Raw genomic sequence first — 25,495 nt, forward strand, 5'->3', positions numbered from 1 at the left:
ACACGATTGTTTACTAATTAAACTAAAATGTACATAGAGCACTTAACATGGTGCATGGCCCATGTAAGTACTTATTAAATGGTTGCCCTCTATAGTATCATCTTGGAAATTGATAGTGTTTTCCTAAATATCCCTCTATTTTCCTTAATGAAACATTATGAAAACATAATTATGGACAGACCTAGTATCTATTATAAGTTTAGGCAGGAAATTGATACTTATAAACTAGAATCATATACCTGTTTAATCTTTTTCTAAGATAAATAATATTTTGGGTTTAGTCTTATAACTAATTAGAAAAATTGACCAAAACTTGGAACTGGCAAAAAGGAGCTTGAATGTCCTTATAATGTCATACTAAAATAGTGTTTCACAGACCTAAGAATTGTGTAACTGTAGGTTAACATAGATTTCTGTCCTATAGAGACACAAATGTCAAGAAGAGATGATTGCTTTAAAGTTTATAGTTTCATTCTCTCATAGGACTTTGATCAGTTTTGCATCAAATTTAGAAAAATTATTTTGATATGAAGTACATAATTCTTTTCTCTAGTTCTGATAAATCAGCTTTACTATCTTGCAGGTTCCCTCATTAAAGAGCTAAGCAAATTTTTTGACATGTATTCATTCTATATTTGTATGAGTCATGCTTCTTGAAAATACTAGATCATTCGTTTATTGAACACTACTTCATATAAAACCCATAACGAAGCAATCAAAATAAAGAGATAAATGAGCTAGACTGTGACAGATAAGGTAGAAAGATTGCTCTCGAGAAGCTCACAGTAACACAAAGATGGACATACCGATGCCTTTCTTTTTTTTTTTGAGACGGAGTCTCAATCTGTCGCCCAGGCTAGAGTGCAGTGGCATGATCTCAGCTCACTGCAAGCTCCGCCTCCTGGGTTCACACCATTCTCCTGCCTCAGCTTCCCGAGTAGCTGGAACTACAGGCGCCCACCACCATGCCTGGCTAATTTTTTGTATTTTTAGTAGAGATGGGGTTTCACCATGTTAGCCAGGATGGTCTCGATCTCCTGACCTCGTGATCCACCCGCCTCGGCCTCCCAAAGTGCTGGGATTACAGGCATGAGCCACTGTACCAGGCCCATACCGATGCCTTTCCATGTGCCATGCCTGAGCAAAGTCCTTTAATGAATTCTTGTATTAAACTTTAAAACATTCTCTGTAAAATAGATACTAATGTAATTTTCATTTCCATCTTATAGATAAGGAAACAGAGAATTGGAAGGGTAAGTGACCTCCTTAGTATCACATGGCTTACATGACAGAAATGGCATTCAAAAATAGGAATGCCTAACACCAGTGGCCAACCCCTTAACTGCTAAGGTGTAGGGAGCCTTTAAATAAAGAACTCAACCCCCTTCTGGATACGGCCAGACACTCCTGGAAGCAGTGGCATGTGATTTTTAGAACCTGTGATGAAGAAACCTTAAACATTGCTTAATCAAATTCAGTGAACTTGAAGATTGATAAACTGAGGTGCAAAAAAAGTAATTTTCTCAAGACTAAATGATTAGAAGTGTCAGAGTCATGGTAACGTTGGTTCTCCTGACTTCCATCTAAAATTATTTCTCCTCCACAAAGATGACTTCCCAGGGTGTAAAACTTGCTCATCTACCAGTGATGCCTAAAATTGTGTTTATCTTCTAAAAAGGCAGACCACACAGTTCACCCCATGTGGTAACTAAAAATCCAGACCTATAAATGTCAAAAAGTCTGCCCATTTCCCTAAACTGGGGAACTTGCTCCAAGACAGACCCTTAGATTCTGACCCAGAGCTTCTTTAGTCTCTTCCTTTACATGCAATACCAACAAAGCTTGCTACTGAAGTCCAAACAAAAATGCCTGATGCTAAATTAGTTCTGATGTTTGTACCTGACATTGTTTCTGCACTGCTAAAAGCACAAATTAAACACAGTAAAAGTAGACAGTTCTAATAAACTGCAAGAAGGGGTCTTAAAGGCCATAAAAAGGACATAAACACTCAGAAAAAGCCCACCATCTGGGATCACCAACTGCAAAACAGCCCTGAATAGAGCCAGACTCACAGACCCACAAGAGAACTTAGTAGAAATCTAATTCACCACCCCTTCCGAATAAGGAAGAAGAAGGCATTCTCTTTAAAGCTTCTCTGCGAGACGATCATTCAACCTCTCCTTTATGATTTGTACTTACAAGTCAGCCCACTTGCTTTCAGGCAGATTTAAATTAGACATTTTTCTTATGCTCGCTTGAAATATGTCTCTCTTTTCTGGGTAAAGAAAATGCTATGAGTTTACACTTTCAATATCCCATTTCACTCAGACATAACAATGATAGAAAAGAAAAAAGGAAAAAAAAAAAAAAAAAAAGACACAGCTTCAAAGGGCCAGAAATAAATACAAAGTGGCAGAGCTGGGGTAAAAGCTTGCATCAGCTTGGCTCTTGGTCTTGCAAACAACAGAGGAAGCCAGGATGTTGCCTTTTGGAGAAATAAAAGTGCGTCCCCTACAGACAGCAAGCTGTCCTGGAGCGAGGCTCCCTCAGCAGGAGGAAGAAAGGAGGGCAGAACGTGAAAACCAGTCTAAGGTCATGGCCCACAGAAAGGTGAGACCTGCTAGGGCTGAAAGAAGCCCAGAAAGCCTCACTCTGGTAAGTGCTCGACCCGACTTCCCACAAGCCCAATGACATACACCTGTCATCTCCCCAGGATAGAGTCATAAGAATCTATAGAAAAACCCAGCTCTCATCTGAAAGTACTGAAAACAATTCAATATTACTAGAAACCAAAGTGATTCAGAGATAGAAAAGTAAAATCAAATAAAGCAACTTTCTGTGAAGATGAGCTTGCAAAGAAACAATTTCACATTGCAGGAGGAATGCTAATACTAAAACAGATGGAACGTTAGGGGTTAATTCACTGCCCATGGAACACAAACAATTTCCAAATGACTCTGAAGTACGTGACGTGTCCCACAACTTCTATGAATCGATGCTGTGTCTTTTTTTTTTTTTTTTTTTGTCTTTTTTGAGACAGAGTTTCACTCTGTTGCCCAGTCTGGAGTGGTGCAATCTCAGCTCACCGCAGCCTCCACCTCGTGGGCTCAAGCGATTCTCCAGCCTCAGACTCCCTAGCAGCTGGGACTACGGGTGCAAGTCACCACACCTGGCTAATTTTTGCATTTTTTTGTAGAGACAGGAGGCTTTTGCCATGTTGCCCAGACTGGTCTCAAACTCCTGAGCTCAAAGTGATCCACCCGCCAAAGTGCTGGGATTACAGGCATGAGCCACGGCGCCCAGCTGATGCTGTCTTCTAACAGCCTTCATTCAAATCTTCTACGCTGTGTTCCTGTTTGTTGTCTCAGAGAAGGTTGTCAGGAGTTCTCGTGATACTGAACTATGATTCCTCACAAAGGCAGAGTCGACAGGGTGCCTGGATTTCTCACCATCTCTTCTCCTTTTACCCTTGGTCTATGCAGAAAAGGACAAGTACACAGGGTGTGAATGTAAAGGTGCTTTGCATCTCATCAGTCGATTTGCTTTATGAACCAGATAGATTCTGTCTCCTTTTTTCTGTAGCCAAATGATCAAATATGTCATTGTCTCCTGAATATAAGCAGAAAATCTTGCATTTCATCATTCCATCACCCTTGGAGTCATCAAAGGCCTCCTGCCTTTCACAGCACAGATTTTGTTTTGTCTTGAAATTCTTCCACAGACTACCGACATTAGGCCAATAGTTCTCTGGCTGAGGTGGGTCTATATCACCCCTCCACAGCTCCCGAATAGTTTTTCTCAGCCAGCAGCTCTATCAGCACTCCCCAACAGCCGGTGTCCCCGGAAGACAGCAGAGCGCAGAAGTGTGGGGCACTGAGCGGCAGGGAGCTCAGCCCCACCACAAACTGGCTGGTGAGTTTAGGCAAGTCAGTTAATCTCTCCAAGCTCCTCTCACATCTGTACAGCAAAAGTAATAATAATGCCTGTCTTTTAGAGTTGTTTCATCAACTCATGTGTAGACACTGCTTAGCTAGTGCCTGACAAACAGGAAATGCTAAACTAACATTAGCTACTGTGACTCAGCTAGATTTTTCTTCCTCTTTTCTCACTTCATCAACAAAGGCCCGGTTTCCTAGAAGCAAAATGTCCTCTTCCCATTTCTCCACTTAAAGTTGAGCCCTGAGTTTGCAAATCAGCCCCACCTTTGGCTGCCATCAAATCAGGAAGCCTTTCTTTTGCAGACTATAAAGAACAGTAAAAGCAGAGCTGCCCTGCAGTAAAAAGGGGCTACAAAAAACAAAACGGAAACAAATACACACTTACAATAGCAGGAGACATAAAAAAAAATCTTGGGAAACAATCTGTGTCTCTGTCCTTAGAAAAAAACTTTAAAAAAGATCTTAAAGCTGTTACTGGAAGCTCTGTCTTTACAGTAATCCAGAACCTGTTTCCACCTGAAGTCCACACTGCACATTGAAAGGTGCCATGGGCAGGAACTCAGCCACGGCTTTCATATTTTCCCAAATCATCTCCACCAGCTCACCTAGCACCCTTTCAATTAAATTATTTAATTAATTGCGACATACTGCACTTGGTATATTTTCCACCAGAACTGAAGAAAGTTATCCCGATTGGGCCTAATGATTTCCCAGCTTGCAAAGCTCTTTCCTTCCTTCCTAGGAAAAGCAGGGCTGACAGACTGAGAACACCAGGTCCTCCACTTTGTCCCTGAGCAGCCATGCACAGCAGCAGCTGGTCAATGCTGCCACCATCTGGCCGTTTTTAGCATTAGTTTTCACTGAATGTTTACCAAGTGCATTTCGAGCAATATTTTCATTCTGCAGTATAATAACACGAAGGGTGGCTGAAAGGTGGAGATGACAGCGAACTGATATTTTCTTCCAACAAAACAGATGCACATTGCACTGCCTTGTAGTACATGCAGGCCAAAAAGTGAAGGACACTCACTTTGAGAAATCAAAGGAAAAGAAGAGTTTGGCTGAACTCTGAAAGAAAATGACCACACAGTATTGGATGACTGGGGGACCCTTTTGAATATGTGCATGATGATTCCTCCTTTTGATACTTTAATGTATGTTTGCACTTAATAAAGCCAACATGTGTTAAAAGAAATGTGCTTAAAATTAGCCCAAAAGAAATCAACATAAAAGTCAGGGCCGGGCGCGGTGGCTCAAGCCTGTAATCCCAGCACTTTGGGAGGCCGAGACGGGCAGATCACGAGGTCAGGAGATCGAGACCACCCTGGCTAACACGGTGAAACCCCGTCTCTAAAAAAAAAAAAAAAAAAAAATACAAAAGCTAGCCGGGCGAGGTGGCGGGCGTCTGTAGTCCCAGCTACTCGGGAGGCTGAGGCAGGAGAATGGCGTAAACCCGGGAGGCGGAGCTTGCAGTGAGCTGAGATCCGGCCACTGCACTCCAGCCCGGGAAACAGAGCGAGACTCCGTCTCAAAAAAAAAAAAAAAAAAAAAAAAAAAAAAGTTAGAATATAGTTAGAATATGACCTTTTCTTGAAACAATATAGAATCCACACTGAGGGTACACTGTGTGCTTACTCATGAGGGACTATGAAATATGACTAGGCTGAGGATGAATGAGGAAAGGGGCTTAGGATGAGAGATTGTCCATATCGATTAAAGGAAAATAATACTTCTTTCTTTGCATTAGCTGTGGTGAGTCAGGGCCTGGGGATGCCTACCATTTTGGATGTCTTTTCGTCTAGGGAAGCCGATAGAACAAGAAGTAAGCATGAAGTGGATGGCTGGAGTCAATTTAACGTCAGGCCTTTTGGAAATAATTAAAATGTTTAAAGGTGGACTTGCAGATCCAGCCAAGTTCACCAAAGTCAGGAGCCAGATAGATAGGGACCATAGGTCACACCTTAAGGAGCCATAATGAGGGTACCTGAGCCTCAGGAGATCAGTTCATGTGCTTGTCAATATTTCAGCAGGGTGACAGCCATTGGGAGTTGAATAGGTGTCAACGTGGCCAAGGAAGTGAGAAAATACAAATTTATCACATGACCAAGGACAGGTTATTTCTCATTTACAAACATGAAGGTTTGAGATCATTCTTGAGTTAGCTGAATTTTATTGCAGCCAAGAGATCTGAAAATGGAATCAGACCATCTGACAGCTGTAACTATGTGACATCCTCTGAATTGTGCAAGCCAGTAACAAAGAGACCACACCTGCACTGCCCAAAGCAGCAGCCATTGGCCACATGTGGTGATCCAGCACTCAAATATAGCTCATCCAAATTGGATGTGCTGTAAGTATAAAATGTAGGCTAGATTTTGAAGACTGTACAAATAGAACATAAAATATCTTAATGTTTATAAATTAACACATATTGAAATGATACTATTTTAGATAAATAAAATATATTATAAATTAATTTCACTTGCTTTTTACTTTTTTAAAAGTACCTTCTAGAAAATCCAAAATTGTACAAATGTGGCTTGCATTAAAGTTATCTTGAACAATAGTCTATATTACTATAATGCTACAGCTATAAGAACCTTAGAGATCTGAATGCATTTCTTTGTAGATTTAGAAAGTCTCAAAAGAGGTTAAGGAACCTGCCAAAGGTTACTTCCAAGTGTATTATTGGGGAATGTATCCCTCTGCTTCCTCGGGTTTTTTGTTTGTTTGTTTGTTTTGTTAGTTTGTTTTTGAGACAGAATCTCACTGTGTCACCCAGGCTAGAGTGCAGTAGTGCAATCTTGGCTCACTGCAACCTCCACCTCCTGGGTTCAAGTGATTCTCCCACCTCAACCTCCCTAGTAGCTGGGATTACAGGCATGCACCACCATGCCCAACTAATTTTAGTATTTTTAATAGAGATGGTGTTTCACCAGGTTGGCCAAGGTGGTCTCAAACTCCTGACTTCAAGTGATGTGCTCACCTCAGCCTCCCAAAGTGCTGGGATTATAGGCGTGAGTCACCACACCTGGCCTTTCATGTAGTTTTTAAATAACATACAATTAAAGTAGCTAATATTGAAGCCTAAGAACTTTTTTCCAAAGTAGTGCAAACTTTCTATACCTTAAATAATACTTTCTATATCTTAAATAATACTCTTTATTTAAACTAATTTGGTTATGGGGTAATACAGCCTCATCCTAGTCAGTCAAAAATATTTAACTTCTGATTCCTCCCTGAGCTTTGTCACTTTACTGGCAGCATTCTGCCAGCTTCTACAGTGATAGATGTGCTCACTGACTAATACCTTATGTCAAATATATACCTGAATTCAGAATTGTACTCCGCTTGCCTAAAGCCAGCAGTTTTCATCATGAATTGCTCAGGCTGTTTCCTCTATATAAACTCTGCCTTCAATCACAATTAAAAGTTTCATTTTCTAAACTCACAAAACAAAAAATATCAATCACATACCATGATAAACATTTCATATACCCCAAGTTTTTCACAAAACATCTTATTCTAACAAGGTAAACTAAACTTGGGTTTATATAAGGTACAAGATAAGCAAAGTCTTGATTCTGAGTATTTTAACTACAGATGTTACCACTGACAAAAATAATTAGTTTAAACACCAACTCTAGGGTAAACGTACTACTTTTATTTTAGGCATGCTGAATGCAAGTGGCCATGGGACACCCAAGTGTAAATGACTAGTACATTTGTGAATTACATCAGAGGAGGTAAAAACAGAAGTTAAAATATAGATAATGTCCCTAAGAGGAAAAAGTACCTACCACATTAAAAAAAATTAGTTACCCTTATGGAATACTCACAAATTATGGTATCATTAATGAAGAGTTGCTTGAAAAGACTGGATATGAAAAGTAGAAGTAGGTAGTCTACATGTCAGGAGGCTGACAATGGCATCAGAGAGATCACAGACATTCGAAACTGTAATGGGATCTGGCCATTAGGGATTTATTAAGACTGTACCAACATTCACTTACTCATCATTCTGGGTTTTGCCCCAAATACTCTATTGAAACTGCTTTCTTGAAACTCCATATGCAATGGTAACTTTTCAGTCTCTCCTTAAAAGTGTTAACTACTGCCTCTTTCTTGAAACTCCTTTTTTGGTTTGTTTACTTGCCAGAACATACTGGTGGTTGTCCTATTCTTCTATTTTTTCATTTATTTTCCTTTTGGGCTTTGGCTCAGACCCCATAATTACAGGTTTCACAAGTGTGTGGAATTGGCTGTCTTTTCTCTTTATCCTTTATTCATTGGAATCCCATACTTTCAAATATTCATCTAATTGCAGAGAATATCTCAATACTACATGACCTAGCACAGTGCTTCCTCCACATATCTGCCGAGTAAAGAAGGAAGACAGGCAGGCACGTGGCTCACACGTGTAATCCCAGCACTTTGGGAGGCCAAGGCGGGTGGATCACAAAGTCAGGAGATCAAGACCATCCTGGCTAATATGGTGAAACCTCATCTCTACTAAAAACACAAAAATTAGCCCACTGTGGTGGCACGTGCCTATCGTCCCAGATACTCGGGAGGCTGAGGCAAGAGAATCGCTTGAACCTGGGAGGCAGAGGTTGCAGTGAGCTGTGATCATGCCACTATACTCCAGCCTGAGTGACAGAGCCAGACTCCATCTAAAAAAAAAAAAAAAAAAAGGAAAGAATAAAAAAAGGAAAGGAAGAAGAAAAGAGAGAGAATGAGGGAGGGAGAGGTAGAATGGGAGATTCCATGGAGAAGGGGAGGCCTGGGAGGTAGAGCACCCAAGGCAACAAAGAAGTCCAAGATCTGGGGATGTTATGCGTAGCTTATATGAATTTGAGTTAAGAAAGAGGAAGGACGACATCCTCAACTTACCTGTGTTTGTCACTGAGGTTTAGAAAAGGAGAAAAGATGTGAGTGACATCTGAAGTCATATGAGAAGGCAAGTAGATGCTAAAATAAGGAAGATAACTATGGGTATGGTAAAGAATCACAATGAGTTTACCCTTTCATTAAAGACAACTAAGCTGGGGGATGCTTGAGTTAGGAAGAACACAGTATATCCATCCTCAGAGGGTTCATTTGGATGTAATTCTCACTAAAGAAAGTTGGGAAATTTTGTCCTAGCACATCCCTTAAATATATCTCCCTAGAACAATAAAATCAATTGAAAATTTGTATTGTGTGGGAAAAAAATTCCATGGTCAAATAATTTTGAAAACCGTTGGATTTTAAAAAGTTAAATAGGTTTGGCTTCTTTGCTGTAAGACATTATAATGAATTTTATAAACTAATATTGTGTAATATAAACCTTGAAGAAAGATAAAGACTATTTTTCCCAACTGAACATTGTTTTTACTCTCCACAGAGCATCTGAAAGACCGATAAAGATCACAGTTCTATTTCATTGTGATTGCATTTATTGGTATATAATGTGTATCCACCCCTACATTAAGTGCTTATGTGCTAAGAGAGATAGTATTGGAAGATTTTGTTGCTACCTTTGAGAATAAAACATTCTAATTAGGGAAATTAGAGAAAAGCTAAAGATAGTTCATGATACAATCATAGGTCCTATGAGATCAGATTCCAAATCCAGAAGAAAAAGAACCAGACAACACTATCTAAATGTCATGATTCTCAATTCTTTACTTTGTTAAATACATCACTATAAGTAGAGGCCAAATGAAGAAAACAGATGAGGCACAATAAACAGGAGAAAATATATCCATGATATTAAACTTCAGCCCAATTCCACGTTTTTTTCATAAATACAAACATACAGTCAGATAGAAGGAATAAGTTCTAATGTTCAGTGGCGGAGTAGGGTGAGTACAGTCAGCAACAATGTATTATATATTCAAAGTAGCTAGAAAAAAGAACTTGAAATGTTCCCAACACATAGAAATGATAATCTAGGTAACGGATACCTCCAAACCTTGACATTATACATTCTATGCATATAACAAAATATCACACATAGTCCATATACATGTAAAATATATCAACAAAAAAGAATATAAATAGGACCAATTAATAATCTTTAAGGCAAAACAACAGTCAATATTCTGAGATTTAGTCCCACTAGTAAAAAAATGTAATAATTCAGTTGTGTCCACGTATTTCTCCCTACTGTGACCAAATTATTAAGAATATATGGTCACGCCTGTAATCCCAAAACTTTGGGAGGCCAAGGCGGGCGAATCACAAGGTCAGGACATTGAGACCATCCTGGCTAACATGGTGAAACCCACGCTCTACTAAACAATTAGCCAGGTGTGGTGGCAGGCACCTGCAGTCCCAACTACTAGGGAGGCTAAGGCACAAGAATGGCGTGAACCCAGGAGGTGGAGCTTGCAGTGAGCCGAGATCGTGCCACTGCACTCCAGCTTGGGCGACAGAGCGAGACTCCGTCTCGGAAAAAAAAAGGGGAACAGGTCAGCTTATATTTTAAAAGGAATTTATCTATAATCTTCATTTTAATGATTTGACCACATTCCTACTTCATGGCACAGGAAAGAATACAGCACAGTTGAGGGAGTGAAGCACACATTAGAACGATCAAGTATGTATTCATAAGGACAATAACAAAGTCCTTTGTTACTCTTAGGGGCTATGATTCACATGAGAGATCTATGTGTGTTAGGGGATTGGAAAAACTGGGCAATGAATAAAAAGAAGTGGCACAAGAAAACAATAAGAAAGATAGAATTGGCAGAGAACTGGATTCTCTTTCAGGGACCTACCGTTCCATCCCCACCACAGGCCAGAATTCGCAGATTTGGTACTTTCCTATACAATTCAAGCCTGTAGAGGAAATAGAAGAAAAAGTAAACAAAAGAACATTTCACTGGCTAGAGCAGAGAGAAAGCAGAGGACAACATGGGTAGGGGCGGTGTCCACTGGAGAAAATGTATGATCGTGAGGATGACAATGCTATCATAGGTCCCAAGTAACCACAGGAGGAATGACTCCCACAAGTGGAACAGGTGTAGGCATCAGACATTATTTTTGAATGAATAATTCAACGTTAGAATTTAAGGGATTTTAGGATGTCCTAGTTTTATTTCTCATAACTTTTATTACATGTCAACATTATGTTTCTCATTAGTTTTGACTTCTTTCTCTTTTCCCATCATTTCCTCTTCTCCTTTCCCCAAGAAAATCATCATGAATTGATAATCAATAGTCCTTATATATCCCCTCTTTATATTTATTAGCTTTCCCTGGATGTATTTACTTTTTCTAACTTACACTTTCTACTCTTAATCCTAAGAAATCTTTTTCAATGAGACGGGGAGGCTTCCCCATTATCATTACTATCACATCTACGATTCCATCTAGCCTGTCTCTCAGCTGAGTCACTTACACACCACTTTTACCTCCAACCCAAAGTGGGAAGATTGACTGATTTTTCTTTATCTCAAACTTCCCTGCTTGAAATAAGATCATTTTGTCTTTCCTCTTGGTTCTCAGGAAAATGCAGTGACACTGCTCCTGCTAAATCTTTCGCTTAGGTGAAGCTGTAATTGAGAAAGTATCACCTATTTAAATCACAAAATACGGGTTTCTTCTGAAAATATTTCCTGTCCTACCATGTTCTTTATGGTGACCTCTGAAGTGTCTCTCTAGGGTCTAACTAAAGTGATAAAATCTTGAGAAAATAAGCTCCTAAAATGGCACATCCCAGGATAGCAGATTTGCCTTAGCACAATAAAGTATAGAAAATAAATATATGGGGTGTGTGTGTGTGTGTGTGTGTGTGTGTGTGTGTGTGTGTATTATAGGGACACAGAGAGAAAGAATCTTGCAGCAAACTCAACTGGCAAAGAAATTTATACATTAAGAAAATAACAAATTAATTTTAATATTTCCTAATCTACATGCTTAAAATAAGTAATTTATCCATTTTATACAATACTATTTATCTAGAAATCACCTATTCCTCTGATATTGTTACTTATTAAAAAATAAATGGTATCCTTGTGTTCTAACATTTATCAGATAACATCTGAACTATCCTAGTACATGAATTTAAAACAGGGAGACAGAGAACAGCAGAAGTGTCCTTGGTCTTTTCCACTGTGTGCCTCTCCACCAAAGGGGAGAAACAGGATATGGGTCACCTACAATCTAGAGTTTGTTTTAAACACTTCTAACAAAAGCAGGGAATGAGATTTCTGAGATGCTCAGAAAAGGGATTGAGCAGGAATTAATATGTCTTCCCCACACTTGTGCAGAGTCCTCAGGTATAATCAATTGATTCTGTCTCTCGTACACACACACGCGCGCGCGCACACACACACACACACTCTTCTCAGTTCAAATGTTCGTAAACAAATATGGCTCCACCCTCCACAGACATACATTTACATTCCCACTAATGTGCATCTCCGAAGTTGTACATGAAGAAATAGAAAAACAATGGGTCCTTTCTCAATTCACAGATTTGTGGAGAACAGTCTACAGTTACACACATGTAAGTAACAAACACACTAGACGTATCCTGAGTTAATAGCTGAGAAGATATGTTTTGAAGGGAACTAAGCCAAGAAAGAGTAGGAGAGAACTTTAGATGAAGTTTTAAAGGAAGGAGATACAGGTGAGAAAGTAGATGACAGACGGTCAGGAAATACCTCACAAGGTAATCAGATAATGAAGCAGAAAGCGCTCACTTGCCTAAAATACTTATGGACCATGGAGAATATTTCCAGACTTACGCATCTTTTGGCCCTTCCTGAGAAAGATCAAAGACTTGCCGTGGATTCAGGTACCACATGAACATCTGCAGGACTTTGGTTCCCTGTAAAAAATAAATACACAAAAAGGCAATAATAGGAAGAAATTTCCCACCGATCATTTAAAAAATCAATCCTTTTATTTAAAATAATACACGGGGAATGGTGGCTCATCCCTGTAATCCCAGCACCTTGGAAGACTGAGGCAGGTGGATCGCTTGAGCCCAGGAGTTTGAGACCAGCCTGGGAAACATGAAAAAATCCTGTCTCTACAAAAAATACAAAAATAAGCCAGGTGTGGTGACGCATGCCTTTAGTCCCAGCCGAGGAGGTGGAGTGTGCTGTGAACCGAGATCGCACCATTGCACTCCAGCCTGAGTGATAGGAGTGAAACCCTGTCTCAAAAAATAAAAATGAGTGAGTGAATGAATGATGAATAAGTAAATAAAATAATATCTAATTATAAGCAGTATAGAAGTGTAGTTAAAATCACCACCTTTGGTCATGGATATACATAGGTTGAATGTCAGGCTAGATGTTTATCTAACCTACGTAACTCTGGGCAAGTTTCTTAACTTCATTTAGCTCAACCCACCTTTTCTTTAACACAGAGATAAGAATACCCAGTTTGCAGACTTGTTGCAAGGATTAAAAGCCATAATTTTTGAGAAGTACATTACAGTGTTTAAAATGCAGTAAGCCCTTAATGAATAATATTTATTTTACTATCATTAATGTATAACAATCCATACAGAAAAGTTATTAGTGAACCTATGTAATTTGACATTAATTTTCACTTTGTTGTGCAGATTATTGTCTGTATAATATAAAATATGGGCAGCATTAGCTAAGTATTAATATAATTGTATTTATGTATTTATTTTATTTTATTTTATTTGAGACGGAGTCTTGCTCTGTCACTCAGGCTGGAGTGCAGTGGCATGATCTTGGCTCACTGCAAGCTCCACCTCCCGTGTTCACACCATTCTCCTCCCTCAGCCTCCCGAGTAACTGGGACTACAGCCACCCGCCACCACACCTGGCCTTTTTTTTAATTTTATTTTTTTATTTTTAGGGGACACGGGGTTTCACCGTGTTAGCCAGGATGGTCTCGATCTCCTGACCTCGTGATCCACCCGTCTTGGCCTCCCAAAGTGCTGGGATTACAGGTGTGAGCCACCGCGCCCGGCCAATATAATTTTATGGAAATACTGTTTTCTAACTGAAGCAAAAGTATCCCAGGCTCCCAGTTATTTTATACATATATAAAACTTCCTTAGTAAGATCACAGCTTACTTTGACATTTTCAATCTCCATGGCTATACCGGTTTGTTTAAGCCAAACACTTCTCTCTCACATGAACATTTTTGGGGCGTTTTAAGTAACTGTGACATTTATAGAGATCATCATTATAGCAGACATAAGGTCACTTTAGAGATCATTTTTAAAGTGGATTGAGCAAACAAGAAATTCAAGAAGAATCTTTTTATCAAGCAATACCAAAAGAGCTTTAAAAATGAGCAGGATGCCCCATTTTATCACCCATAGCAAATAATATTTGAGCAGTTGAGCCGAGTGTATTGCTCATAATATTGTTGTTTTAGTAGATATCATAATTGCTCTTTCTTAAAATATTCCTAGGTTTGTTTAACTAAAAAACTGCATTTAAGAGTCATCCTAGTATAGTAAACATAGTACGAGATTTCAGGTCAAATTAACTTCAGTGTTCTGAGTAATCATGAGCATTTATAACCCTGCAGAAATGCAGTATATAAAATAGAAAGGATGTCCACTTTCCAGGGTGAATATGAGAATTAAATCAATCAGTAACAGTCACGTATCTAGCACAGTATGTGGCACAAAACAGACCTTTGTTAATGTTAATCCTTTTCTTTTTTGCAGCCTGTTAATCTATTCATTAAATTACACTTGCGAATGTGAGCTGTAAAGTGTAGCTTATAATTATCACATTGTTACTCGTGTTGTTACATAGGCCAATGCAGGTCTTTTGTTGCATGTACCAGCCAAACCTGTAATTTGAAAGTTCTGCCTTATCATGTGCTTGCTATAATTTTAGGAATCACACTCTATCTAATAATTACAACGAATCCTTCAGTTTCACCAAATGACATATTTTGCTTCCTATCAAATTCAAGCAGATTTAGATCTATGTACACACTAAATACTGGATCATTTTCCCTCTTTTCATGCTGAGCCTTGCTATGAAGTATGTTTGAGATTATCTTGAATAATCTTTTATGTTTAATAGGTAACACGGGAGTTATTTTAATGACCAACTAATTTCTAAAACATTTCCAACTGACTTGCTAGAAAATTCTTTGTTCAGGCCGGGTGCGGTGGCTCACGCCTGTAATCCCAGCACTGTGGGAGGCCAAGGTGGGCAGATCACGAGGTCAGGAGATTGAGACCATCCTGCCTAACATGGTGAAACCCCGTCTCTACTAAAAATACAAAAAAATTAGCTGGGTGTGGTAGTGGGCAACTGTAGTCCCAGCTACTCGGGAGGCTGAGGCAGAAGAATGGCGTGAATCCAGGAGGCAGAGCTTGCAGTGAGCCGAGATCACGCCACTTCACTCCAGCCTGGGCGACAGAGAGACTCCGTCTCAGAAAAAAAAAAAAAAAAAGAAAAAAGAAAAGAAAATTTTGTGTTCAGTTTTAGATTCCTAGAGTAGTTTGAATTGTTGATGTTAATTACTCCTTTCCACCTTTGCTATAGGAGAATGCACATCTCAGTTTCAGCCTCCCTATCATGCAAACATTACTAGGTAATTAACATCTTCCAAAAAATAAAAATAAAAGGCATTGAGAGATTGTTTTCCTTAACTTGAATTTCTCTAAAAGGTCTGAGTGGCCGCAGAGGTGCCATTTCTATTGCAATCTATTGGAATAACATCCCTGCAATCGTGTAGAGATAATTTGCATAGCCAGACATGGCTACCCTGTTGAAGTTGACATTCAGGCATGATATGACTACATCTTTTAAAAAGTAATCTTCTTTCCAAAATATGGTATTTATTGCCAAAAATGGTAAGTGTTTAAAAGAAAGCATTGAAAAAATGCTCCACCTAGTGGGTGGAGAAACAAAGATCTAACTCACACATTTAAACGAATTCTATTAACTCTGCTGTTACCTCTAGGTTAAGTCACTTTAAAGCTTTAATAGAAGTAATTTATTAAATGTAACTGAATGGTTAGACAAATATTAATTCACCAGGAGAAGAGTAATTTGTTTCTTCCTCAATAGTAGGATTAAATCTGCTCATTTAGACACCTGTCACTCACTAACAAGTCTCCAACACTCTCATAGTTATCACATGAATGCCAAACACAAAAACTGCAACTTTTGTGCAAGAGTCTAATTTTCTCTAAATGAAAAAAAAAAAAACAGCTTATATGCCAATCCCAATCCATGCATGCTGTTGTAGATATACCTCACTGACCACAGAACTTTTTTAGATACTATAAGAATGGGTATTCCTAAGGAGTGAAAAGAACATTATTCTTCCAAGCAGCAGGTACTGGCGAGGGAGTGCAACAGGAGAATACAAATTCCCAAAAAGTGGCTGGATTTAACAAGAGTCATTCATTCACCTACTATGTGACAGGCACAGTTTTAGGTAAGAGAATACAGAGAAATACGCAGATGAACAAGGCAGAGGTGATCTTGCTCTCAGAAGGAAGTTCTGTGCATTCTTTATAAAGGAAAACATAATGACAGTTGTTGGGGGTGTGGAGAAGCAATCAAGAATTGATCCGTTCAAACAGCACATCAATCTTCATCAAAGCACCATAACTCTACTGTAGGCTGAAACTCTGCTATGTTACTAAGTCTTGGTTTATATCATGCAGGCATTGTCTACATTACAGAAAGAACAACTGCCCAGACAATAAGAAAGGCCTGAGAAAAATACATTAATGAGAGGAAGGGCTTAAGAAATAATTATTTCAAACTGCTTCAAACAATCCAAACAGAATGCCTCATTTATTCAGTAATACGTATTGGGCCCCTACTCTGTCCATGTGTACCATCAGGATCTCAGAATCTACTGGAAGGAGAGCAAAACAAAATAAATTAATTCACTAAAGAAGAGAACTTCTCTGATACAGATGTCTGCTGAGGAGGATGAGTGCCCAGAGGAAACACTCTTAGCCCAAGTTGAGAGATTAGAAGGCATTGTAAGTAAAATATCTGAAATGTGTCTTGAAAAATGAGTAGAGTTAACTCTTTCTTTCCACCCCAAATAGATGAAGAAGTTTCAGAGCTTGGGATTTATAGAAAACAAGGAGTCATTGAAAAGTCTTAATTAAGAGATTCAGACCACCCTTTTTTTTTTTTTTTTCTCCAAACTGACTTTTTTTTATGCATCACTCTGGCTACAGACTAAGAAGCCAGACCTATCACAGGGGCTAGTTTGGGTCTTAGCTGCCCAGTTCTCCCACCAATATTATGATTTCAGAAATAGGACTTTTCATAGATTCATCATTTGGTTGTTTTAATTCCATCTGTTGAGGCTGGCTGGACAAGAAGATCTTGAGGTTAGATTTTGACAAGTGTCCTCATCTATTGACTGCCCTCTGCCCTCTTCCCTGCCTACTCTAAACCTTAGGAGCCTAAACTTTTATCTAAATGTAATTATCCTTGAATTATCACTTGGTTGTGAAGTTTCCAGTACTGCAGAAAAGTAACTACTTCATTAAAGTTGTTTGTCCAATTATTTAGAAACAGTTTTGGGACTAAAATTTCTCATCTGAAGTTATTTACTCTGTCTTCCCCTTCTCCCCACCTTGATGTGACTGGCCCCCAACTTAGGAGGGGTGGCCCTAGTCTGAGAAAGCCTATTCCCAGATGGTGGTGTAAACTCAGCTGGCATGAGTCTGTCCACAGACTGGATACCTCTTCCCTGATCACCCTAGTGATAAAGACCTGGGGCCTTTAATCCAAGGATCCAACTCCTGCCATACCTCTATCCTAGGATTCCACATTGAACAGCGTGCAAAGCCAGGGTCTGGATCCCTCGGCTCTGGGGGATGATCAGCTAGAATCATCCTAGAGGTCAGAACGTTGCTTTACCCTGAAGTTAAAGTCTAGGTCACTGGAAGAGAAAGTCATGAGAGAACGTGAGGGAGAGACAGTGTGAAAGCAGGAAACACTGAGAAATATCACGGGATTCTATAGAACTCAGAAATATGCTAATGAGCCCAGGACCTCAAAGATAAATCTAAGTTTTGACATTAAGGCAAACAGAAGTGTAAGGGAGGGGGCCTATTTCTCTAGTACTCGAAAGTTTCCACACACAGGAGGGGATTGCATCGGAGTAAACTTTATCTTCCACTTACTACCTCTTTCCACAGAAGGAGGTATTCAAAGTGGAAATTCTTGGCTGGGCACAGTGCTGTAATCCCAGCATTTTGGGAGGCCGAGGCAGGCAGATCACCTGAGGTCAGGCATTTCAGACCAGTCTGGCCAACATAGTGAAACCCCATCTCTACTAAAAATACAGAAATTAGCCTGGTGTGGTGGCACATGCCTATAATCCCAGCTACTTGGGAGGCTGAGGCAAGAGAATTGCTTGAACCCGGGAGGTGGAGGTTGCAGTGAGCTGAGATCGTGCCACTGTACTCCAGCCTGGGTGACAGAGCAAGACTCCGTATCAAAAAAAAAAAAAAAAAAAGAGTTGAAATTTTGGTCCCTGATTCCTCAAATAATTCAAATCCCAATAATACAATAGCAGCAGCGCTACCAAGCTCTACAGCTTTGCAAAACACCCAGTGTCATCTCTACCTTAAGAGTGTTGGAAAAACAAAGAGACAACTACTGTGAAGTTTAAAAGAAGAGATTTAACAACCTAGGTGCTCATCAACAGAAGAATGGATAAAGAAAATGTGGTACACATATGTAATGAAATAGTCTTTGACCATAAAAAAGAATGAAATCCTGTCATTTGCAGCAACAAAGATAGAACTGGAGGTCATTATGTTAAGCGAAATAAACCTGGCACAGAAAGACAAAAATTGGCGTGCTCTCACTCATATGTAAAGGAACTAAAAAAGTGGATCTGACAGAGGTAGAGAGTAGAATGATACTTACCAGAGGCTGGGAAGGGTGTGGTGGGGGCAGGGAATGACCAGAGGTTGGATAGTAAATACAAACATACAATTACATAGAAGAAATAGGTTCTAGTGTTTGCACAGTGGGGTGACTATAGTAAACTACAGTATATCGTACCTTTCAAAATAACTAGAAGATTTGAAATATTTCAAACACAAAGAAACGACAAATGTTTGAGGTGACAGATGTGCTAAATACCCATTATACATGCCATAAATGTATCAAAATAGCATATGTACTCCATAAGTATGTACAAAAAATAATGTATCAATTTAGAAAAAAATTAAAGAGTTTTAAAATATGGAATTTCTTAAAAGAAAGACATAGAAGCAGTCCTTATATATGTTCATCCCGATACATTCCTTCAAAATGTTTTCCTTACACAAGTAAAATATTATATAAAGAAAAAAAAGCTATTTTTCTTGCCAGTAGGTGGCAATATTGCCCAGTAATTTACTTAAAAAACAAGACTAAGCAAGTTGAAAATGAAAAAAAAAAAAAAAAAAAGTCTAAAAGCCTAAGTTTCAAAGAGGAAAAGAGACAGGCATGCTTTATAGCTAAAAGCAGGTGAATAGAATAAGTAAATTACGAAAAGGCAAAGCTCAGGATCTAACAAAAAATATCTATTTTTCTATTGATCACAGTAAGCTCCTGCTAACCAGAGTATGGTTCTCTGAGCAGCGGTATCAGCACCTGCGAGCTTGTGACGAATGCAGCATCTTCCGGCCCACCCCGACTTACTGAAGCAGAATCTGCATTGTAACACGATTCCCAACCGAGTCATATGCACATTAAATTCCACCATGTTACTCCTCTGTTCAAAAGCCAAAAGGTTTTTTAACCTAAAATATTTTAAACAGCACAAAAACTACTTTCCATTGCATAAATCCATAGTCTTCAATACGAAGTATCCTGTTTCTTGGAGACATGATTCCATAGGATCATTCTGATCTTTAATCACATTTCCAAAAACTTAATATGCACGCACCACTCATCATGTTGTCCTCAAAATGAATAATCGGCATCATGACATCTGTTCTTCTAATCCTATTATACAATTAATTAACTATGTGCTGTGTTCTAGCAATCAGATTCAATGGTGGACCTGTATCCCAACAGTGAAGACGCACATAGAGCAGTTACGTTGCAGTTCATATCATGCAAATGTGTACCAAGGGCTATCGAGGCATAGTGGACAGGACGATTGATCTCCAGAAATGGTTCAGAAAGGCGCCACTGAGCCTTGAAGGATGAACAAGAATTTGCCAAACAGGAATCTGCCACAGTAAAGAGCAGGAAAAGGACAGTCCTTCCAGTCTTCTCTCCTCTGCATAACTAAGTAGTGTCCATCTTTGATTTCAGCCATGTCCATGACACCATTTCCTTATCACTCCCAAGTCACTGCTTACCTCTGAAATACCATAGCACTGCAGTCTGAGCCACTCAATTTAGAAGTCACATGCAGTTAATGTTGCTTGAATTATTTTCCATTTGTTCCTTTCGTGTCATTAACAAACAAGATGTCTTTAGAAAAGTTCATTTAAGCTTCCTTGACCTCTCTTTTCTATTTAGTGAAATAGGAAGTAATATTAGACAATCTCTGAAGTCCCCGTTACTAATAATTTATACATAGACTGGAATAGGAACAGGCTACGTCTTAACTGGATCATCAGCTCCTTAAAGAAATAGATAACTCACAAGCTTCTGTGTGCCCTAGGGAAGACAGCTTAAAATGATTTAATAAATGCATCTTATATGTGGACTGTCATGACAAAATATATTTGAAACTAATTAATATGTGATGCTCAGGTGGCCAAAATCATGGAACCAATTACATTTCCATGTTTCATGGTTCCCAACTGCATCTATAACCTTTGATAGGACATAGGGATACTAGCCTAAGAGAGTGGGTATGGTTCAGGGAAAATTAAACCTCATTTCAAGGAAACTCATGTCTAGGTCCTCCTCTAATGATGTCTTAGAATTGCCATCATTACTCCACGAAGATCTCTCAGCAACTCAAAAATGCAGCTCTTGAAAGCAAATGGTTTCTTTGCTTACACAAACTTCTTTTCCTTGTTCTCCAAAATGTTAATACACATTTTTATCATAAGCTTTTGAGAATTTTGAAGAAAGAGATGAAAGGAGGCATAATATTTCATCTAAATCATAAGCTCCCATAAGAGAAGTTTTATTGTAATTAATACATTCCAGACAATGCCCATTGTCTTTAGTAATAAGAACATCATCTTGGACCATTGGGTCAAGTCAATTCTAATTATACAACTTATCTTCCTTATATGGGATGGCTAAAGGGTTTCAAATCTCCAGTTGTTTATTGTAAAACTTGAAGGAATCTTGTCTCAAAATGTAAAATATATACTTCATGGATAAAGAAAATATTTTCTCATCCAAACTCAGATGAAAATAACAGAAAATTAAAGCCCATAGAAGAGTATTGATAAGAAGCCTCAGAGAGTGGGAGGAGAATGGGATGAAGAGACAAAGACCAGGATTCAAGAACAAATTCTGTCTTTAAAGAGCAGTGTGACTTTAGGCATGCCTTTAGACTTAACTTTTCTAAGTCAATTTGTTTATTCTCAAAGGAGGTAAGTATCTGTACTATCGGATTTGGACTAGGGCCAAATGAAACCTTAAGAAGTTGATATTTTCTATAATATTGGTGGTATTTGGTAGTGATTATCATGACTTACAAATCATCCTTTTTTCTTCTCTGAGGATAGGGACGAAAGTAGTTGTATCTAAATTGCAACAGAAAGAAATAAAAAGAAGTTGATAAAGGACCTCCTAACTACAAGAATTGAGGAATCCTGAAACATATGAACTAAGAGAAATTCTGGAATATCCTTTCTTGAAAATTTGTAAGGAAAAAGTCAGTAGTTAGGTTTCTTAAGTGCCTCTGTTATAGTCTTATATGGAAGCAGACAGACAAATTATAGAACATCTAGGTTTTACCCAGCCCTGTAATGTGTAAAGCTATCAGAGAAACAATAACCTTGTTCCTAAGAAACCGGTGTCTTCCAAAGCTTGGGATCCTAGTGGTACTATTTTAATTGGCCATGAGAGTTGTGTCTTCAAGAACTTATCAAAACTTCTCAGTTAAAAATCATGAAAAATTACTCACCTGGTTGCCTCCACTCTTGGGATTCACAAATACAAGCAAGGGTTTCATGAGAGGAGAAGAGATGGGTTTTATCACAAAAGGACGACCTTTGTTTTCCTGCTGAAAGAAGCAATCAGCACTGTTAGGATACACATCCATGGCTTGAAAGGCAACCCCAAGGCAAGGGAGGTGGAAAAACCCTACATTTTGTTTCCCAGGGCTGACTCTTAACATGACTTCCATGTAAGACTTGGAAGAAAGTATCTCAAGTTATCATTTGCTCCGCAGAATTAAGCCAGGCTTTTTATTTTACTCTGTAAATTCCAAATATTCCAGAAATATTAGTTTTGATCTTCATCATCATCATCCTGGGGATAACATTTCCAGGCAAGTGCAGAGGTTAGTTTTGAGTGGTTGTTTTTTAAAAAGAACAGAAAGAATTCTCTTGTGGTTAGAGTACAGTGAGGAGAAAGCAGTCGTAGAAGATAGATCAGAAAAATCAACTTAGATCTGATCTCATAGGGCAGAGTAGATTATGGAAAGAAAGTGAAAATTCCTCAGAATAAAACTCTGAAACACCTACTTCCATCCCTCTTTTACTGGCTTTTCTTTTAAAGCTTGTTCTCTTCTTCTTCCGATTTGAAGCCTTCAGTGAGTTCTGTAGGGAGAGAGAGAAAAACGCCTGAGCCCAGAGGCAACCAGTCCAGGAGCTTTCCCATGCAGAACCAAGTAGAAAATGGCGGCAGCGCATGCTATTCCACTGCATGCTTCTCATGCTTTCACACTTCCAAGCCACTGTTCATGGGTAAGCCACAGACAGAAATCAGTTGAGTGCTTCAGAGTAAGCGACTGACTCTCTACCACATGGAGAGGCAGGGAGTAAGAACCCCAGAGGCTCTCATGGACTCACATAACAACACATGTTATACCTGCCAACCCTCCCAGTAAAAATGGAAGAATCCCAAATTCTCTGAGGGGCTCCAGTCTCCCGCCCAACCAGGTTCGTCTCCCGCCCAACCAAGTTCAAGTTCATCTCCTGGTATGGAGATCACCTATGTGGAAATGTAAAAAAGGAGGCCATTTTCATGTTTTCTTTTTTTGTTGTTGTTTTTTGTTTTCTGTTTTTTTGGGGTTTTTTTCTCAGTTTACTCTTTTGGTAATGATGTTTTCTAGTAATAGTTATAAAATGACTCTTGACCCTACCAGAAATTTATGATCCAACTGTCCTATCAGTTGTCTGACTTGCAAAATGCAAAGATAATACTCACCTTAAATCACTATGACAGTGGGGTGGAAGTCATTGTTCTTTCTTTCTCTGTCTAAAGACCTAATGGTTTAAAAAGTTTCCCCCCTCCCGGGTAGCCTTGATTTTTTTCTTCTCATAAAAGTGCCTCAAACTTGTTGAAATACAGTGACCCCCAAATTTACTTTGTCTTTCTCTTTCTAGAAATTTTATAGACCACAATATTGTGATTACTTCAACTAACCATTTTCTCTTAACATTTGATATAGATGCTTTGAGTAGAACCTGTCATAGGGATCAGTCACAACCCACTGATTGAAGACAAGATAAAAACAGATTTAATTAGTGGAGAGTCAATGATCAATTAGACTGCTATCTTTAAAAGGCAAGATATTACTGACCATATAATAGATGTTTAACAAAGTGTTGACAGCAAGAAACGCAGAATTCTTAAATCAAAAGTTTACATAAGTATATATGCATGCATTGTTTGAGTAAAGTTGTCCAACAGCCTCAAGAAATGCAAATGTCTATTCTTCTACTTTTAATGTATTCTTTTTTTTTTTTTTGAGCATTCAAAATAATCTTTAGTATAAAGTACATATATTAAGGCATCCAAATTAGTAAGCTCCTATTTAGCTTTTATTTTACTTTGACTTGGATTTGGGGGAAATAAAATAAGTTGATGTATGACCTGTGTTCACCAGGGTTGAGGGAAATTTTCAAAAACTACCATCTGTCCCAAGGTTTTCTTTCCCCATCAGATTAAAAGATCTCAGGATCTCAGAATCACACCAGAAAAAGAGAGATCCAGGAGCTCATGGGTGCTCTAGACCCCAGGTCATTCCTCATCACTCACTGTTGACTATACTTCCCCCTGAAAATAGATCTTCAAGTTTCTAAATTCCCAGTTAAATGGGTCTTTTATCATGTCCCTCACTGAGGAACATTTTGCATTATGAAAGTATTTGCTATATTTTGATAGATTTCTGTTTGTTTAAAAGGGAAGAAAGGTGATTTGGAATCATTAATCATTTAATCAGCCAAATGATCTAAGAAGAATGCTAGAAACCATGAGTCTGGCAGGAGCAGTATGTATTCGATGTCAATTAACAATGCTCGAAATGCTTCTCTACCATCTCTACACATTGGCATCACCCAGAGAGCTTTGAAAAATGCTCATGCCTGGGCCCCATCAACTATTCTTTCATCTGTTTCGGGAAAAGCCCAGGCAAGGATATTTTTTAAAAGTTCACCAGGCAATTCTATCACGGAGTGATGGCAGTAGAAAGAGGAAAGTGTGGAGACACATAGATTGTGTTAAGCAGAAGATGAACAGAGACAGGAATATATGTCCGGTATGGACTCTGAATCTCCCTGTTATGAGATCAGTGACCTTGGCCGAGTCAGTCAAACTTCTGAAATAACAGTTTCTTAATTTTAAAATGATGGTGACACTACCCACCTCATGGGACAATTATGAAGTTATAACCAGCAAAGGCATGTGAAGCAATTAGCTGGGTATTCATCCCACCATAAGCACTTCAGTAAATGTTAGCTCATTCTAAACAATGCCTCATTCTCAGCTGTGTGTCCCCAGCACTGAGCACAAATTCCTGGCATATAGTATACACTGGAATCATTGTTGAAATAATGAATAAATATTACTATGATTCACAGCACTTACTGAGCCTCTCCTGATTTGGGAAAGGATCCTTGGGAAGTGATGCTTGCCTCCTAACTTATTCGTAGTTTTAATTCATTTACTGCCAAGAGCAATGCCAGATACCAAGTGCTTGCAGGAACATGCTATGGACCTGGGTCCTTGACAGGACTCCACAATTAAACTCCAAGAGACAGATCTAACACATCAGGCTAAGATTGCTTCTTAAAGTTGTCTGACCATAGAACTCACAGTATTTCAGGTGATTTTGATGATCAAGCATGTATGGGGAGCACAGAGTTAGAAAAACACATTAAAGTAAGGCTTGATGTCTGAAAACAGAGCAGGCAAAGAACTCAATTCTTATAGGGAACAGACACACAAAATGGACTTTTTTTTTTTTTTTTTTTTTTTTTTTTAACACAGAGGTAGCAAATACAAGTGCTTCTAGCCTCACCAAACCAAATGCATCTGAGGCCTTCTTCACTTCACAGAACAAGAACAGGGCAGAGACCAAGCACAGTGGTTGACTTACAGTACCTGGGTGCATCTATGTGAGCTCTGAGTAAGCTTACAGCCCTACGGATAGTCAAACACAAAAGATAAATAGTAGGAATTTCACAGCACACCTCAAAATCCCA

The 25,495-nt window shown here is 38.8% G+C and overlaps 1 protein-coding gene across 1 annotated transcript in view; it reads right to left on the reverse strand.

Annotated features, from left to right (window-relative positions):
• The window catches only part of DGKI (diacylglycerol kinase iota), a 382,898-nt gene that overhangs the window by 207,034 nt on the left and 150,369 nt on the right, over positions 1–25,495 (reverse strand). The window contains exons 9-12 of the mRNA XM_017876519.1: positions 22,532–22,606; positions 21,970–22,068; positions 12,677–12,759; positions 10,703–10,763 (exon numbers count right to left, since the gene is read on the reverse strand). Coding sequence (XP_017732008.1) covers positions 10,703–10,763; positions 12,677–12,759; positions 21,970–22,068; positions 22,532–22,606 — 318 coding nt within the window. The remainder of the gene's footprint in view (positions 1–10,702; positions 10,764–12,676; positions 12,760–21,969; positions 22,069–22,531; positions 22,607–25,495) is intronic.

This window comes from Rhinopithecus bieti, unplaced genomic scaffold, assembly GCF_001698545.2.
Source record: "Rhinopithecus bieti isolate Rb0 unplaced genomic scaffold, ASM169854v2 scaffold_8307, whole genome shotgun sequence".
NCBI classification, from domain to species: domain Eukaryota; kingdom Metazoa; phylum Chordata; class Mammalia; order Primates; family Cercopithecidae; genus Rhinopithecus; species Rhinopithecus bieti.